General features: G+C 41.2%; 1 protein-coding gene across 2 annotated transcripts in view; it reads left to right on the top strand.

The window, feature by feature from the left end:
* Window positions 1-17211, top strand: part of WDR70 (WD repeat domain 70) — a 208137-nt gene that overhangs the window by 112409 nt on the left and 78517 nt on the right. For both annotated transcript variants that reach the window (XM_080933536.1, XM_080933535.1), the window contains exon 10: window positions 3199-3373. In XM_080933536.1, coding sequence (XP_080789662.1) covers window positions 3199-3373 — 175 coding nt within the window. The remainder of the gene's footprint in view (window positions 1-3198; window positions 3374-17211) is intronic.

Raw genomic sequence — 17211 nt, 5'->3', positions numbered from 1 at the left:
AAACACATATGTAAATGTGATTACCTGCTGTGCTCTTTCTCCAGCCCACCCACATTTTTTAATCTGTTATTGAAACACTTTTTAAAAATGCAAAGGTCACGATAATCTACTTGGATAATATTTGCTACTTTACAAATACCCTTCTCATCAAGAAATTAGATCCAGAGCTGGGGATTAAGTCAGTGTGTTTGTCTAGCATGTGCAAGGCTCTGGCTTTGTATCCCCACCCTCACTTCCTGCCACTCCCTCCAAACCAACCAACCAACAAAAGAAACAAAATTTGTATCTAGAATAAAGAGCTGTCAGCATCTAGTAAAAAGAAAATGAACTACTTAATACTGGAAGCAGGCAAACGTTTGAACAGTTCCTTCACTGAAGAAGAGAAGCACCATGTGGACCAATCCTCTGCATCACTAAGGCAGTGTGGAATTATAAATTAAATCCATAATGCACAGTACTCATGAATGTCATATTCAGATAGCTGCCAGACTAAAGGGTAAAGAACATGAAGAAGGAACTGTAACCTCAGAGGCTTCCTTAGAGTCCTCTCATTTACACCCCATTGGTCAGTCAGCTGACTGTGTGTGAGTCTGGGAGATACAGGCTTAAACCAGGAGTTTCTGTTAGTCTTGAGGACATCTGACTTACTGCCAGGGTGCCTTGTAACCTGAGGCTCCTTACTTCCCAGCAGACTGCTTTGAGGGTTGTAGTCCCATTGTGCCCTCTGGTTTTCTGAGACTCTTTCCAAACCCCGTTGGAGCATACATTAGGTAGTCTGACTCTTTCCTTCCTTCCTTCCTTCCTTCCTTCCTTCCTTCCTTCCTTCCTTCCTTCCTTTCTTCCTTCCTTCCTTCCTTTCTCCCTCCCTTCCTTCCCTCCCTCCCTCCCTCCCTCCCTCCCTTCCCTCCCTCCCTCCCTCCCTCCCTCCCTCCCTCCCTCCTCCCCTCCTCCCTCTTTCTTTGTCCCCCCCCCCCCAGGGTCTCCTGCATAGCTCAGGCTGGCTTGTAACCTACAGTCATGCATCTCTGCCTTTGAGTGCTGGGATTGCAGTGTATACCACCACTTTTAGCTAATACATCCATAAAATAAGATGACACACTGAGTTGACAATTCTAATAACTGAGTTTTGATTATTTTAAGCAGTTGTTGGGAGAAATATACTTCAAACAATTTTTAAATTTTGTAGTGTTATAGATTCTGGACCTTTATTTAAAGATCATAACTTGTATTTCATCTTTAATTGTTAGAGAGATTTCAGTAGCAAAGTTGAGTTTTCTCTTTGTTTTTTTTTTTTTTTTTGTTGTTTGTTTTTTTGTTTTTTTGTTTTTTCTTTCTTTTTTTTTTTCCTTTTGGCAAAATACTCTCACTTTTGCTCACACTGACCTAGATCTAACTTTTTAGTGCAGGTTGATTTTGAACTCATGGCAGGCCTCCTACCTCAGCTTCTGAGTTCTGGGATTATAGTCATGAGCCACCACACTCAGTTAATGGGGGGGTTTATATTACACATTCTGCTTTCACATATATATTATATAAATATATCAGGGTCCATATACATATATATTGAATTAATATGTATGAATAATAGTGAAGTTTTGAGTTTTCATACCTATTGAATTTATATATATATATATATATACATATATATATATATATATATGAATAATGACAAATTCTTGATTTTTAAGTGAGCATTCACTATTAACTATTTCTGAAAACTTTGTTTACTTTATTTACATTGTCAAATTTAATTACCTATTTGTTTCTATGCTCTAAAGGCAGATTGACTTAGTGTAGCTACTTTGGGAAGAAGGACAAGAAGATTCAGCTTCTCCCCCTAAGTCCATTTCTGGGGTTCTGTCCTGAGAATAGGATTTCAATAAAATCAAGAGCCCTCTCTGCTAAGTACTGCTGCAAGCTGTAGCCCTGCTTTCCAGGGTGTCTAGTTTGCTTTTGTAAGTTTGTTCCTAACAGCTGACATTTTAGCATCGCCAGGCTCTATAGAGAGGCGTCTTTCATTTATGATGTGCGTGGCCATGCCATCTGTGCTCATTAGCTTTGTGTTGATCTCCTCATCCTCCCCGCCGTTACTCGGTTCTAGCAGAAGTGACATTTATGTGCCTTGTGTCTCCCTTGTCACATATGTTCTGGATCAGTGTTAGTGACCGGGGTGGGATTTATGAGCTGCATCTTTAGCTTTTCAGGCTCTCTTCCCTTCCTCTTTCCCAACCTTTGTACTGTTACTGTTGTATGTGTTATTTAAACATTCATTGTAAGCCTTGTAATATATTATTTTAATTTTACTTTAGCTTTTTTAAAAAAGAGATTTAAACAGTTCTTAAAATGTCTTTTATATTTCCCTTCAAATTGTGTGTGTGTGTGTGTGGACTTGGACTTCTGTCTGATTTTCTTTAACTTTTAAGAACTTTCTTTAACATATCTTGTATCACGTATTGGCTAGCAATCATTTTTCTCAGGCTTATCTATTTGAAAAGGCCTTGATTTCAGGCTGTTTTTTAAACAATATTTTCATCGGCAGTAAACTATTAGATTTTGTTCTCCTTGAACTTGAGTGAGCCTTTTGTGTCTTGGTCACATAGTTTATATCTGGAAGTGTTGACCTCATCTTTGCTTTTGTGTATCTAATGACTTTTAATGACCACCCTGAGGTGGGTAGTTGACCGTGCCCCCACCCAGGCTGGGCTGCTGTCACTTGGTCCTTCCTGGAAGCCTGGAGTCAGAGAGCTCTGCCTCTGCTCCTCTCCCAGAGGCACGAGCCTTTGTCTGGACCCGGAGTGGGACATGAGGGCCTTTGTTTGTTTTTATTTCATTTTTGTTTTTGTCTTGTTTGCTTATTTAGAGCATTTTCTAGTATCTACTGTAGAGAAATTCACTGACACCTGTAAATTTATGTGCATTAAATAGGAGGCTTATGTCTAATATCCTCCTTATCGAGCTTCACAGAAGAGCTTGGAGTCCATTGCATTGTAGGGCACTGACTGTAAGTAACTGACAGATTGGAGTAGAATTTGCCTTTCAATTTGATGACATCGTTCAAATTCTATACTTTATTTCTATGAATATTAATAAACAAGACTTATAATGTATAAAAAGTCCTTAAAAGACAATATAGTAGTTATGAGCCTGATCCTTCAAGCTACTGTTAATCAATAATATTGCTTCCTTTCTTTTTTTTAGGACTGTGAGGCTCTGGGAAGTGGAAAATCCAAAGAAGCAAAAAAGTGTTTTTAAGCCCCGGACAATGCAGGGTAAAAAGGTCATTCCCACTACGTGTACATACAGCAGAGATGGGACCCTTGTGGCAGCTGCCTGCCAAAACGGAAGCATACAGATCTGGGATCGGAACCTGACAGTAAGTCAAAGCCTTTTTTTTTTTTTTTTTTTTGCTTTGTCTTTTGAGAAGGGTTTCTCCTTGTAGCTCTGGGTGTCCTACTGTGCTGGAATTCACCCTGTAGACTTGGCTGGCCCTGAACTCACAGCAGTTGGAGTACTAGATTCCAAGGCATGTATCACCATGTCCTGATTGAGGCCATGGCTTTTAGATTGTCTCTCTGCAAAGGACAGCTAAAGCATAATGACAGGCATCTTGGTAAGATATGAGTTTTTGTCTCCTGTCTCAGAGCAGCCTACACTGCAGCATTCATTTCTCAAGCACCGGGGATTTCACAGTAAACAGTGCTTCTGCCTATATTCCAGCTCTGAATTCTTTACAATGTAATTTGAAAATAAATTCACTCTTGATATAATAATTAAAAAGCATACTACAGCTTATTTTATGAAATTTCAGTTTGAAAAGTTTAGGAATAATATAAAACAGTACTGAACAGAGAACTAGAAAACACATTTCAAAGGATGTAAGAAAATTATGAAAAATCTAGAATTATGTCAGTTCTTTTGTGATCATTTCTATAATTTTCATACATTTTGTTTTATTAGTCTTTTCTTTATCAGTCTGTTTTAGTAGGCTCAAGTTTTCTTTTTATAGTTATAGTTAAATATTTGAATAAGTTTTGGACTGGGGAAGTATCGTATAGTCCCCAGAAATAATGAGGGTGAAAGCCCATGACTCACTCTGCGGGTCTCACAAGAAGCTTTAAAGAGACCTCTGTGTTAGGTATAGATGGAAAAGGAAAATGTTAGAGTTGTATACAAATGTTTTGAGATCTTTTTAGATTTTATTTACTTACGTGCTTGCGTGGTAGGGCATGTGACCACCATGGGTTCCAGCAATCAAACGTTCTTTACCCATGTGCATCTTACCAGCTCTTTCTAGTGTTATAATACAATTGGTATTCACTATTCAAATAGAAGATTCTTGTCAAATTGTTAATTAGTATCTACTGAATACGTATGATAAGCCAGACAGTATTCTAGACTTTGAAGAGTATTGATTGAAAATCTCTGCCTGTGTTATTTTTATTTCTGTGAAGAGACTCCATGACTGTGGAACTTTAATAAAGGAAAATAGTTCATTGGGGTCTGTCTACAATTGAGAGGTTAGTCCTTATCATCATGGTAGGAGGCATGGTGAGGTGTAGGTGGATATGGGACTGGAGAAGATGACTTCTATATCTGGATCCCAGGCAGCAAGAAGAGCAAGTGACAGTGGGCTGGGTATCTGAAAACCTAGTGACACACTTCCTCCAAACAAGGGCATCCCTCCAGCAATGCTGTTCCCTAAGTCTTTGGGGACCATTTTCACTCAGGTCATCACTGCCCATGTGTTTCCATTTGAGTTTTTTTTAAACTGTGTACTGGGAGGCCGGAGAGAGGTTCAGCAGTGAAGAGCACCTGCTCTTCAGGAGACCCATGCGCCGTTCTCAGTGTCCATGTGGCTCAGCACTGCCTGTAACTCTCCTTTCAGGGACTCCAGTGCCCTCTCCTGGCTGTGGAGGGCATCAGGTACATGGCATGGAAACACATGCAGGCAAAACAGCCGTGTACATAAATAAACTGTTCATCTCTGTTCCACAAACATTTACATTCTGAACAGGACCCTAGGGAACATATTTGTCTTTTCCGGAGTCCAGACAGTTGTGTTGAAATAAGGTAGAACTCGGTGGAGGGAGGGACTTTATACTGATAGTGCTGGAAATATCTTTGGCATTTTCTGTTTGTCAGATCTTTTTATTTCTGTTTTCATCTCCATTGTAAACTCCATAAAGCTTCATAATAGCACTGAGATTTTAAAATGCCTTTGAATTGTAAACTGAATTTTAACCAAGCAGTAAATCTTTTAGTAACTGGCTTTCATCGTCTCTGGGTACTGCTGACTTAAACAGGGAAATTCTCAAACACGTGGTTTTTCTTATGCAGCTTTAGTGGTAGTGTTTTCAGAGTGGTGTGTACACAAGTGCCTTGCTCTGAGGACCTGTCGTTGTTGTTGTTATTATTATTATTATTTTAGTGAAGTTGAGGGTAGATCAGTCTTGCATATCTTGAAGTAATGGCAGTGTGTTATTTTCAGTTTTGTTGAAAACAAGGTGTGAGGACCAGGTTCCTTCGGCCATCTGCTAAGGGCTTGTGGGCCAAGATGGACTGCTAATCCCAGTCTCGAATTGTCTTCCGCTGGGGTGCGTGGCATAGGCACATACAGTTTACTACACTGAGTCTTATTTCTTATATTTTACTCATTTTATATTAGTATATTGTTGTAAATCAGAACCAAATGAAATTGAGAAGAAAAAAACTTAACTAAAATCCTGATTTAAAACAGATTTTAAAATAATTTTGAACCATTATTTCAAAAATATAAGCAAAAACATCACAGAAACACCAAGCTGAAGGGAGAAAGCCTAATAACAGTAGTTTTTGACAAGGGACCAAAGGTAGTGTGAGAGTATGTGTTTTGTGATGCGTAAGAAAAGCTTCCTAGTTGTCACAGTTAATCCTGGGGCTCTCATTTTATCAGCTTCAACACACATTGAACAAAGTCCTTCCTCACAAATGATGTAACTCCATTAGTGACAGACCCGCATGTCCCGAGGCCTTTACTCTAGAACTGTGTATTCAGTGAGCTATCTACCAAAGGGGCAGTTGGGGGAATGTGATAAGAAACGCAACTTTGCATGCAGGAAAATCTCATAATTAAATCTGTTATTACTTATAACTAATATATATTAAAATTTAAAATGATTATATAATAGAACATACATAAAGTTTGATTTTAATTCTCAAAGAACGTGTTTTCTTACTGTGTCAGCTGCGTCTGCGCTGTATTCCCTGCCCACTGTCCTGGTGTTTGTAACTTACCTAGTGTTTGTTCTCTTTAGTTACCTACCTATCATTCCACTTGGGGATATTTAATTGATATTGTTAAACACCTGTTACATCACTAAGAACAAGAGAAAAGAAATTTAAATGAGAATCACTGGTGGGATGATCTCCGAGCAGGTGTTGTCTTGCTGAAAACCCAGAATTAGTGAGGGCAGAGACCAGAGTGGGAGTGGGCAGTCCTGTGGCCTCTAAAGAGGCGTTGATGTTGCGTGTATAGAGATGGAGATACAGTGTAAGACTGCTGACACAGATTGAGCAGAAATCATATTGAGCGCCTGTTTTGAGGTCTCAAGACAGTGTTGAATGATTACTTTCAGAGTCTCCAGCACCCTAATTGAGAGTGTTTACTCCAGAGAAGAGAAACATAAAATCAACAGCAGTTCGTAATGATATGGCACTTGGGTCTGGGTGCTTTCAAGTTGCTTCTGTACTTATGTGTGCCATCTGCTGCCTTATAGAAAATAGTTTTCAAGTTTTACCATTTTAAACAGTATTTTCTGTTATGTTTTCACAAAGTACCTTAGAAAAGTTACCAACATTTGCATATATTTATGGTAAAGATGTTGGGCTTCTTTATGAAGTTTTCACACGGACTTGCCGTGCTCACTTTCACTGCCCTCTTTCTTTGCTTTTGGTAAAGAAAACTAAGTTCCGCTTGTGAGAAAATGGGTAGTATATGTGTCTGCGCGTCTCCTGTAACGTGATCTTCAGTTCCGTACCTCACCTTTTAGGATCCTTTTGCTTACTTCTGGTACCGAATCAACCAAGCTCTCATGTCTGCTAACTTCTTTCTGTAACGTCCAGTAACTTTTCCTGCAGTGTGTGCTATCAGGGAGGGGAGTGTTTGCGTACGTGCGGAGGCCAAGTCAGCCTTGGGTGTTGTTCCTCTGGGGCTTCCAACGTTTATATTTGAAACTGGGTCTTGTCTCCCTTTAGGCTCGGCTTGCTGAGCATGGAGTCTCATGCCTCCCCTCGGTTCTTCCTCCAGCACCGTGATTATTGGGGCGTCATACCACTCTGAGCTCTCTGTGCGGGGGCAGGGCCTTGATGTCAGGGTCTCGTGTGTACGGCAAGCGCCAGGGCACGGGAGCAGGGTTTCCTCCGCCCCAGCTTTATCGTGTTGGGATATTCTTCTAAAGCTGTCATAGCTCTTGAAAATAAGGACATCATTTTGTTCTGTAAGGGTTTCTCCATTGTGTGTGTGTGTGTGTGTGTGTGTGTGTAAGTAACAGTTGACCATGGGGGAAAAGTAAAACATGAATGAGTTTGTTTTTTGTGGTGTTTTTGTTTTTTAAAAATAAGGTTTCCCTGAGTAGTTAGTCCTAGGTGTCCAAGAACTTAACTTCGTACACTAGGCTGACCTTGAACTCAGGAGACCTACCTGTCTGCTTCCAAGTCCTAGGATTTCAGATGCCACCTCTGCCCACCTTCTTCACCCTTCCATTAACCAAATACAGTAACCCGAATTTCTTCCAAATTAACATGTTAGTATTAAAGATTATCTTTGAAATGCAATGTTAACATCTTACTATTAACGATTTTGGAAACTCATAATATTTTGCCATATTATATTGTATGCTTATTCCCAATTTTACTTTGTGATAAATCTGTCATCTGTTGCACATTTTTCAAGAGTCAAATAACTTTGACTTGGAAAATATTTTTTCATAGTCATTAATCATTTACTACTATCTACAAATGTAAAAATGTGTGAGAGATTCATTAAAAATTTATCTTCGAGATTGTATCAACCAAAAATAATTGCTTTGGGTTTGTTTTTAAAATTTCAGTGGCAAGCCACTTTGTGTCAACCCCAGACATAACGTATGGAGGACCTTTTGGTATCTAATTACTGTATAGTCTATGAATGCAACTTTGTCATTTTGATAGTGGCACGAAGATTCATCAGTTAAACAGGGTCCCCAGAGGCCAAGGCTCGCTTACAGCCCAGTCTCATGTCCTAGTCCATCTACCAGGTGCTCCTCCGTCCTTTCCAGAAAGAGTGATCTGTTAATAATAATCACAACCTTCACCCCCTTAGAGAGGCAAGTATGAGTAAGGGGGGAGGGTTTTATAGTACATTATGCAGAAGAGTAATATTTTATATAGTTTTTAATAATTTAATAAAATACCAAATTATTTGGAAAGTTTCTGGGATCTTAACTTTGAGGGGGAAAATGATCTACCTCTGAAAAATACAAAGGATAAAGGTTAGAAACCTAAATGTAGATACTTGTCTCCTTGTTAGGAGATCTCATACTGAGGATCTGGAAAGTTAAGAAGGGACACTGCCAAAGTAGATTCCATGGCTCTTTAGCATATCTGTAAATGCCATCTAAGACATACAGGCAAAGTGTGGATTAATTTGTCACTAGCCCCTACTGTGTTCCTAACCCAAGTATTCTGAGATCAAACTCTAGCGTCCTTCAGAAATTCTTTAGCTTCTAAATGGAAAAAGGGAGGAAAACCACTAGCTACTAAGATACTGCTGTGTACACCCTGTCTAGGTGCTCTGAAGAAATGATCCGTTACAAACTTTGTAACCTGCGTGATAGGTACTTGGTCTAACCTCTTATACTACAAAACAAAATCAGCTGCATAAACTGTCCAAAAATTACTTCAATTCTAATTCAAGTCAGATACTGAAAAAGTGTTACGAAGACTTTTGTAAGGTTTTAGAGAGACCCCGTATTCCAGGTAAAGGGGAATGAGCTGTAAATCTTCACTCACGCGGACCTGCCGCTCCTTCTCTTTAGGTGTTGTTAGTTATCATTTCAGCTTTATGGAGCACTGTCACTGCCACGAGATATTTTGATCACTTTATATGTGACGTTTCACTTAGTTCCTCCAAGTTCCTCCAGCTACCCTAAGAGTCATGCTAGTATTGGGAGAAAACTTAGACACAAAGAGAATGGGTTGCCTATCCAGTCTCACAGTTAGTAAGTAGCATAACTAAAGCCAGTCCTGGACAGTCTGGTTCATGGGCATTGTGGTAGTTAGCATTAGAAACATTCCCCCAAGACTCCGGTGTTTGAATGCTTTGTTTCTGGTAAGTGGTGCTGTTGGTGGAAACTTTGGAAGGTGGGTCTGGCTGGGGTCTTCTGGTTCTGGCTTTGAGTGTTCATAGAACCACTCCTCTTCCTACTTGCTCCCTCTGCTTCCTGCTAGGGATTAAGGGTGTGAGCTCTCAGTTTTGCCTGTATTTTATTTCCATTCCTCCTCATTATGATGGACTCTTATCCTCTGGAACCATGAACTGAAATAATCTTCCTTAAGTTATTTTCGGTTAGGGCGAACACAGCAACTCATGCAAGTGTTCATGACTTATGTGTACCTTCCATTTTTCGTGGTTTTTTTTAATTTTTTATTTTTTTTTGGAGATAGGGTTTCAAAATATCTTCCAAGCTAGTCTTGAACTTGCTATGTAGACCAGACTTGAACAGAAGATGCTCCTGACAACATCTATTATTCCTTCTCCTCTTCTTCAACATGTTGTATGAGTGTTCACATAAGTGTGTAAGTGTGAGGACACATGTCCATGGAGGCTGGAGGTGGCTCTCTGTCTTATTTCCTGATGGAGTTTCTTGCTGAGCCCAGAGCTTGCTGACTTGGCTAGTTTAGCTGGCCAGCTGGCCCTGGGGATCTCCTACCTCCTCTTTCTGAGTGCTGGGATTACAGGCAGGCTACCATGCCTGCTAAGCTTCTGTATGTGGGTGCTGGATATCTGATTGCTGGTCTTTATGCTTGTGCAGCCATGGTTTTATCCACTGAGGCATTTGCCCACTTTTTAAATGGTCTTTAAGAATTTAACCATTTAAGAATTGTTTTTATATTTTCAAATTATTGTATTATTTATTCTATGGTTTCTTCAACAAATTACCACCAATTTATTTTTTAAAAGAACAAAAAAGATATTTTTCTACAGTTCTATAGTTTAGACATCACATTGTGTTAAAATCATAATGCTTCTTCCCCTCTTTCTCTGTTTGAAAGGCCAGCAAGAATGGGCAGGCTTCTCCTCACACTGACAGTCTTTTCTGTTTCATGTGGCCACTTTTAAAGGTTCTTATGACCTTGTGGTAACATGGATAATTCAGGATAATCTTTAAGAACATTGGCTTAGTCTGAAACTTTTCATTCTCCATTGCTAGCCCTATGAACTAACATACTTAACAGATTCCAGGAAGTAGTCTGTAGAGATCTTCCAAGGCATCATTCTATCTATTAAAATAATTTTTTTTTGAGCTCTCAACGTTTATTGGTTCCTCAGTCACCAGGGGTTCCCTCCATCTCAGCCTCAGTGCCTCAGAACTCTGGTGTCATTGGTTCCGGTCACCACTTAGCCACGCATGATCTTAGGGGTAGTTTTCCTCTGCACAGTTTGCATGGAGTTGCTGGAGTCCAAGGCATCGTTGAGACTGAAATCTTCCCCATCCTCCAGTAAGTGGAGGTAGCAATCTACCTCAAGTTTGACCTTGATGTTTAACAGGGCTTCATATTCCTGTGTCTGGCACTGTCCTTTGCCCAAGTTTGTGCCAGCTCCGACTCTAGGTGCAGAAGGACCCCCCCCCCCCCCAGCTGCTCCATCTGTGTCTTGTATCTATCTGGCCTCCACGACCCTGAGGTTGTTCTCCAAGTTGATGTTCTGGTTTTTCATGAAGTCCAGGTCAGTCTCCAAGGTCTGGAGGGTGCGTCTCAGCTCTGTGAGTGTGGTCTCAGCATCGCTGATTTCGGCAGACTTGGTGACTACTGTGGTATTCCCCTCAATCTGGTGACCAGTACTTGTCCTCCTGAGTAAGCTCTTCTTACTAGGTGTGTATGTCGGCCATGATCTTGCTGAGGTCCTGAGATTTGGGAGTATCCACTTCCACAGTCAACCCAGAACTGGTAATCTGGGCTTCTAGACCTTGGACTTCCTCCTCATGATTCTTCATGAACAGCAGTTTCTCCTTGAGTGCTTCGATTTCTGTCTCCAGCTGCAGCCTTATGATATTGGTGTCATCTACCACCTTGTCTAGGTAACTGGTTGTTCAGGTCTTGCATGGTCTCCTCAGTCTGAATGCCACCTATTCCTGCCAGGCCTACGGACCCCACCTAGCCACCCCAGACAGATTGGGCCATGAATATCCGGGACCTGGAGCCCCCAGCACCTGCTGGCTGGCTGACTACACTGCTGGCAGGCCAGACCCACTGGTTGGGAATCTGCACAGAGCTCAGGGACTGGTAGTTGGTGGAGAAGGTAGTAGAGTGGGTGGTGAAGCTTATCTTGTCTGGAGAGGAGAGCGAAGCTAGAGACCAGGACAGGAGCTCTGCTATTGTCTATTAAAATCATTTAAAAAAAAAAAACATTTATTTATATTTTATGTGTATGTTTGAGTGTCTACATGTATGCTGAGGCTAGAAGAGGACATTGGATCTGAAGCTACAGGCAGTCGTGGGGCACCTGAGGAGCATGCTGGGCACTGAATTTAGATCCTCATAAAGAGAAGCAAGTTTAACCACTAAGCCATCTACTGTGTGTGTGTGTGTGTGTGTGTGTGTGTGTGTGTGTGTGTGTGTGTGTTGGCCTGTATAATTCTACGTTGTATTCTTAGTGTTCTTAGCCACCTTCCCTGTCTTGTTTCTCATTGGTCTCCATTAAAGGGAGGTCATCTTTCCAGTCTCCAAGGAGAGAAACATTTTACATCCAGTCATCATTGCATTTAGTGACTGCTAATGGAATTGGTCTTTCTTGTACTGCCCAAAGCATTTATCGAGACAGATGAGTTCAGCATCTTGTGGAATGACATCAGCAGGATGATAATCTAGAGCTTAGGTTACCTGTGTACCAAGCACAGCTTCTCACCTCTTTTAGAATTCAATCTTTCTTCTTTCTTTGACCTTAGTATTTTTCTTTATTCTCTCTTGGCACTTCAGAGTATTTTCTGCCTCCCACATTTATGGACTAGCTAACACAGTTAGTTTCACTGCCTCTGCATCCACCTCCAGCTGCCTGTATTCTGCTTCTGGCTGGGGTTAGTTGACAGTCACACCTTCTCCCTCTCCTTTGATATGCCTGACCCCAGACAGAGTCATGTCAAATGTGGCAGTCACTGCTCAGTGCTAATCACATCCCTAATGAGGCTCACATTTCCTCAGGTAGAAGGCATGACCCTTCAGCATCTGTGTTCAGACTTCGAGTGTCTTTCATGACTTCTTGTAAGGAATTTTTTTTTTTTTTTTTTTGCTTATTTTTTCAAGACAGGGTCTCACTCTGTAGACCAGGCTGGCCTTGAACTCACAAAGATCTGTTCTATTGTTTTTTTTAATTGCTTAATCAAACATTATTATTATTATTATTATTATTATTATTATTATTATTATTATTATATGCATGTGCTTAGGTTGATTCAGCCTTTAGTGTATATGGTGATGCTTATTTGCACCAATAGTGTTTCCAACCTGTTATCTTCCAAAACATATGATATTCATAAGAGATAATATTTATTAAACATTAACTTTGAGCTAGGTAAGTGTTTAATTCACTCACATGCTCACACCCATATATGTGTATTGATTTGATCTTTGTAGGATAATACTCTGAAGTAAGTGCTATTGTTACCTAATGTTTTAGATAAGAATATTAAAATACAGAGGCTAAAAATATAATGATTTGCCCAGGATTACACAGACCATAAATGGTAGAGCCAGAAACTGTGACCCTAGGAATCACTTTATGCCCCCCCCCCCAATAATTCTGATGGAAATGTGCTGAATAAAACTGATTCAAAAGAACGATGAGATAGTTTTGTCATGATTTATTGCCTTTAATTCTGACAAAGTGAGTTATTCAGACAGGATGAAGTCTCCCTTATTCCGTCCTGGTTTCTTGGTACCAGATCTTGCTGTGTAGCCCAAGCTAACCTTGAGCTATGTGGCACAAGGTGGCTTTGAACTCACATTACTTCCCTGTTTCATATTCCTGAGTGTTAGGATTATAGAAATGTGCCACCTTACTTGTATCTAAATTAAATATCTCACTATTTAGCCCAGGCTGGCCTTGATCTCATCCGTATTATGTGCAGTCATAACTAGAGACAGTTCATAGCCCTGTCTTCAATTTCAGTAGATACATATCCATAGCTTGTAGTTTCCTCTGGAAGCCCAGCACCAGCTTTCTCTATTTAATAGCCATCAAAGAAAGTTGGTTTTGGCTATTTTTTTTTCTGATTGTAAAACTAGCTCATGTTTATTTGAACACATATTCATGAAGATGAGTGAGCTCTAAACACCTCATGAAGAGATAGGAATTTCTACATAATTTTCTATAGTCATACACAAAGTGGCTGTGTCTTGTGCTCTGGGTTTTAGCACTTGTAGTTGCCTGTGTCATTAGTTGTCTTCTTCCTTGCCTAGGGTCTAAACAGATTGGGAAGTAAGACTCATTACTCAAGTATGATGGATGAAGGCCAGAATTTACCATCACTGGAGGCAGAGTAGAGGGAAAGGCAGAAATTCTTGTAGACTAACTTCTGCAATGGACAGGAGTCCACAAGGATCTTAGCCAGGGCTGCTGAAGGGAGACAGGGCAGGAATAGAAGATTACTCCCAAGGGGCAACTTGTGTCTAAGAAGGGAAAAGAGAGGGCTGCCCTGGCCTGTCTGTATTCTTCCCACATTCACAAACTTGTCTTTCTGTTAGAGTCAAATGCTAAAGCAGCTTCATTCCAAGGGGAGAGTGAATAGGGCAGTAGGCAGAAGGCTGGGTGAGGGATTCTAGCCGTTCTGGAGAGAGTTAGAGAGAGGTTGGAGCGGGAGACTGGGAGCTACTTCCAGCTCCTCAGCACTATGCTGGATGAAAATGGTGGCTTTCTAATACTTGGATTTTGATGCATTTTTGAGATTAAAGTTGACACAATATTTAAGGTAAATGATATTAAAATATACTTTTGTTGTTGTTGCTTGAGATAGGTTTCATATCTCAGGCTAGTCTGAAAGCAGCCATATAATCCCGGCTGGCCTGTAACTTTTTCCTCCCAAGGGCAATAGTGACTTATTGCACATCACTGTTCTCAGTCATAAATCATGCCTTAAAATAAAATAGAGGCCTTGGTTTGGAAAATGATTGTGTAAATCATACTTTATTGTCCCCTGTCATATTACTTACTGTTCTAATTGTAAATAGACCCAGGGAGCTGAGAATTTGGACTGAAGTAAATGGAGAACACGTGCTTTGATTTTGTGCTTCTTAGCTAATGTTGATCAGTTTTTATTTTGATTCTTCTTTCAACCAGTAATATTGGATAGTGCTCACTAAAGTTACCAACTGAATAACCAAACAAGGCACATGTAAAGCCCTTTGTGGATATCTAGGAAAGGCTTTAGTGTCCTCTAGCATGGCCGTACGCTATGACTATAGTCTCTAGAAGGCCTGTATAAGGGACGCCTCTGTTTTGTACAGATATTTCCTGAGGCATGTTTCTCAGCTGCAGGACATCTCTGATTTATTTTGTAAGCTGACAAGGCCAAACATTACTGTTTTAAGCATTATAAACAAAACAGTAAATGTTAAATGTTCATTTAATAGAGGCACTAGTAGGACTTTTATATACAGAAAGCAGAGCCGGAGCCAAAACTGTGAAGGGGTTCTTTGGTCTGTGTGCATTGGTTTTAACCTACTCTTTGATTCATTGCCACAGGAGCTATGTGGCCACTGGTGAGCTAGCTCTGGGAGCTCGGTGCTCTGGGAGCTCGGTGCTCTGGGAGCTCGGTGCTCTGGGAGCTCGGTGCTCTGGGAGCTCGGTGCTCTGGGAGCTCGGGGCTCTGAGTGCTCGGTGCTCTGGGAGCTCAGTGCTCTGGGAGCTCGGTGCTCTGGGAGCTCAGTGTTCTGGGAGCTCGGTGCTCTGGGAGCTCGGTGCTGTGAGTGCTCGGGGCTCTGAGTGCTCGGTGCTCTGGGAGCTCGGTGCTCTGGGAGCTCGGTGCTGTGAGTGCTCGGTGCTGTGAGTGCTCAGGGCTCTGAGTGCTCGGTGCTCTGGGAGCTCGGTGCTGTGAGTACTCGGGGCTCTGAGTGCTTGGTGCTGTGAGTGCTCGGTGCTGTGAGTGCTCGGGGCTCTGAGTGCTTGGTGCTGTGAGTGCTCGGTGCTCTGGGAGCTTGGTGCTGTGAGTGCTCGGTGCTGTGAGTGCTCAGGGCTCTGAGTGCTCGGTGCTGTGAGTGCTCAGGGCTCTGAGTGCTTGGTGCTGTGAGTGCTCGGTGCTCTGGGAGCTTGGTGCTGTGAGTGCTCGGTGCTGTGAGTGCTCGGTGATGTGAGTGCTCGGGGCTCTGAGTGCTCGGGGCTCCGAGTGCTCCGGGCTCTGGGAGCTCGGTGCTGTGAGTGCTCAGTGCTATGAGTGCTCGGTGCTGTGAGTGCTCAGGGCTCTGTGTGCAGTGAGTGCTCGGTGATGTGAGTGCTCGGTGCTGTGAGTGCTCAGGGCTCTTAGTGCTCGGGGCTCTGAGTGCTCGGTGCTGTGAGTGCTCGGTGATGTGAGTGCTCAGGGCTCTGAGTGCTCGGGGCTCTGAGTGCTCCAGGCTCTAGGAGCCCTCTCTGTTTTATTTTGTTGTGTTTCCTTTCTGCTCATTACCCAGTACTTAGTAATGGAGCACATTGCAACTTCTTAGAAACTCTTTGTCTGTTAGAGTCCAATTAAAGGTTTGACTAGACTCTGTTAAACCTCAATGCTTCAAAATGTTTTAACTGTTTACCAGTTGTCTTTTGTTGTTTGTTTGTTTTGAGACAGGGTTTTTCTCTCTAACTTTGGCTGTCTCAGAATTTCTTCTGTGGTCAAGGTTGACCTTGAACTCACAGAGATCTGCCTCCCTCAAACTCAGGTTTCTTTATAGATGGCTGTCTCTTTGCTGTTACCTCCAGTATTCCATGGTGAAGAGCACCGTATGCATAGAGCTGGTAGTTACAGATCCTGCATAGATGACGAGAGGGGGAGGGGGAGCAGTGTTCTGTAACACTGTATGTCTCACATTTATATTATGACCAAATACAGACAGGTCTGCAGAAACACACACATATCACATCGAGAAAAAAATGGGGCTGGGAGTGGGGCTCAGGGATATAGTGCTAGCATCTTCAAGGTCCTGGGTTCAGTTTAGTCTCCCATAAAACAAATATAAGCATTTGTTTAAAAGGAAATTTATTGGGCTGGAGAGATAGCTCAGCAGTTAAGCACACTGACTGCTTTTCCAGAGGACCTAGGTTCAAATCCCAGCACCATATTGTAGCTCTCAACTGTCTGTATCTCCAAAATCTAACACCCTTACACAGATATACATGCTGGCAAAACATCAATGTACATAAATAAATATATAAACAAGTATATATATAGTATATAAACATTCTATAGATATATAACAATTAAAAATATTAAAATAAATGTTTATTTAATAATACATTATTTAAAAAATACATCTGTCCTTGAGGCTCAGTGAGTAAAGGAGCTTGCCACCAAGCCTAATGACATGAGTTCAATCCCTAAAACCCACTGTTGTCCTCTCACCTCCAAAAATGCATTGTGTGATATGAACATGCGTGTGTGAATGCATGTACAAATGAAAAAACAAAACACAAAAGAAATTTACCATAACCTTTTCTAGTTCTGCAATGTATAGGATTTTACAGTTTTTGTATTCCACACTATTCTGTTTCTTAAAGGGCTGATTATGATCTATTACACTGATTTTTTTTTTTTTAATGGCCCATAGAATTAGAACCAGAGTTTGAAAAACATATCGGTAGTTTGCCCAAGTATATAATTTTTCTACAGCCCTATAAAATAGAAAAGGCTTATATTAATGTTCTCAAAATGCTGCTGAGTACACTTGGAAAAGAGAAAGTTATACAGAATGATTGGACATAGACATGGAAGGAAATAGACCATCACGAGTATA

This window comes from Micromys minutus (assembly GCF_963924665.1).
Source record: "Micromys minutus genome assembly, chromosome: 20".
Classification (NCBI taxonomy): domain Eukaryota; kingdom Metazoa; phylum Chordata; class Mammalia; order Rodentia; family Muridae; genus Micromys; species Micromys minutus.
This window is presented reverse-complemented; position numbering and strand designations above follow the sequence as displayed.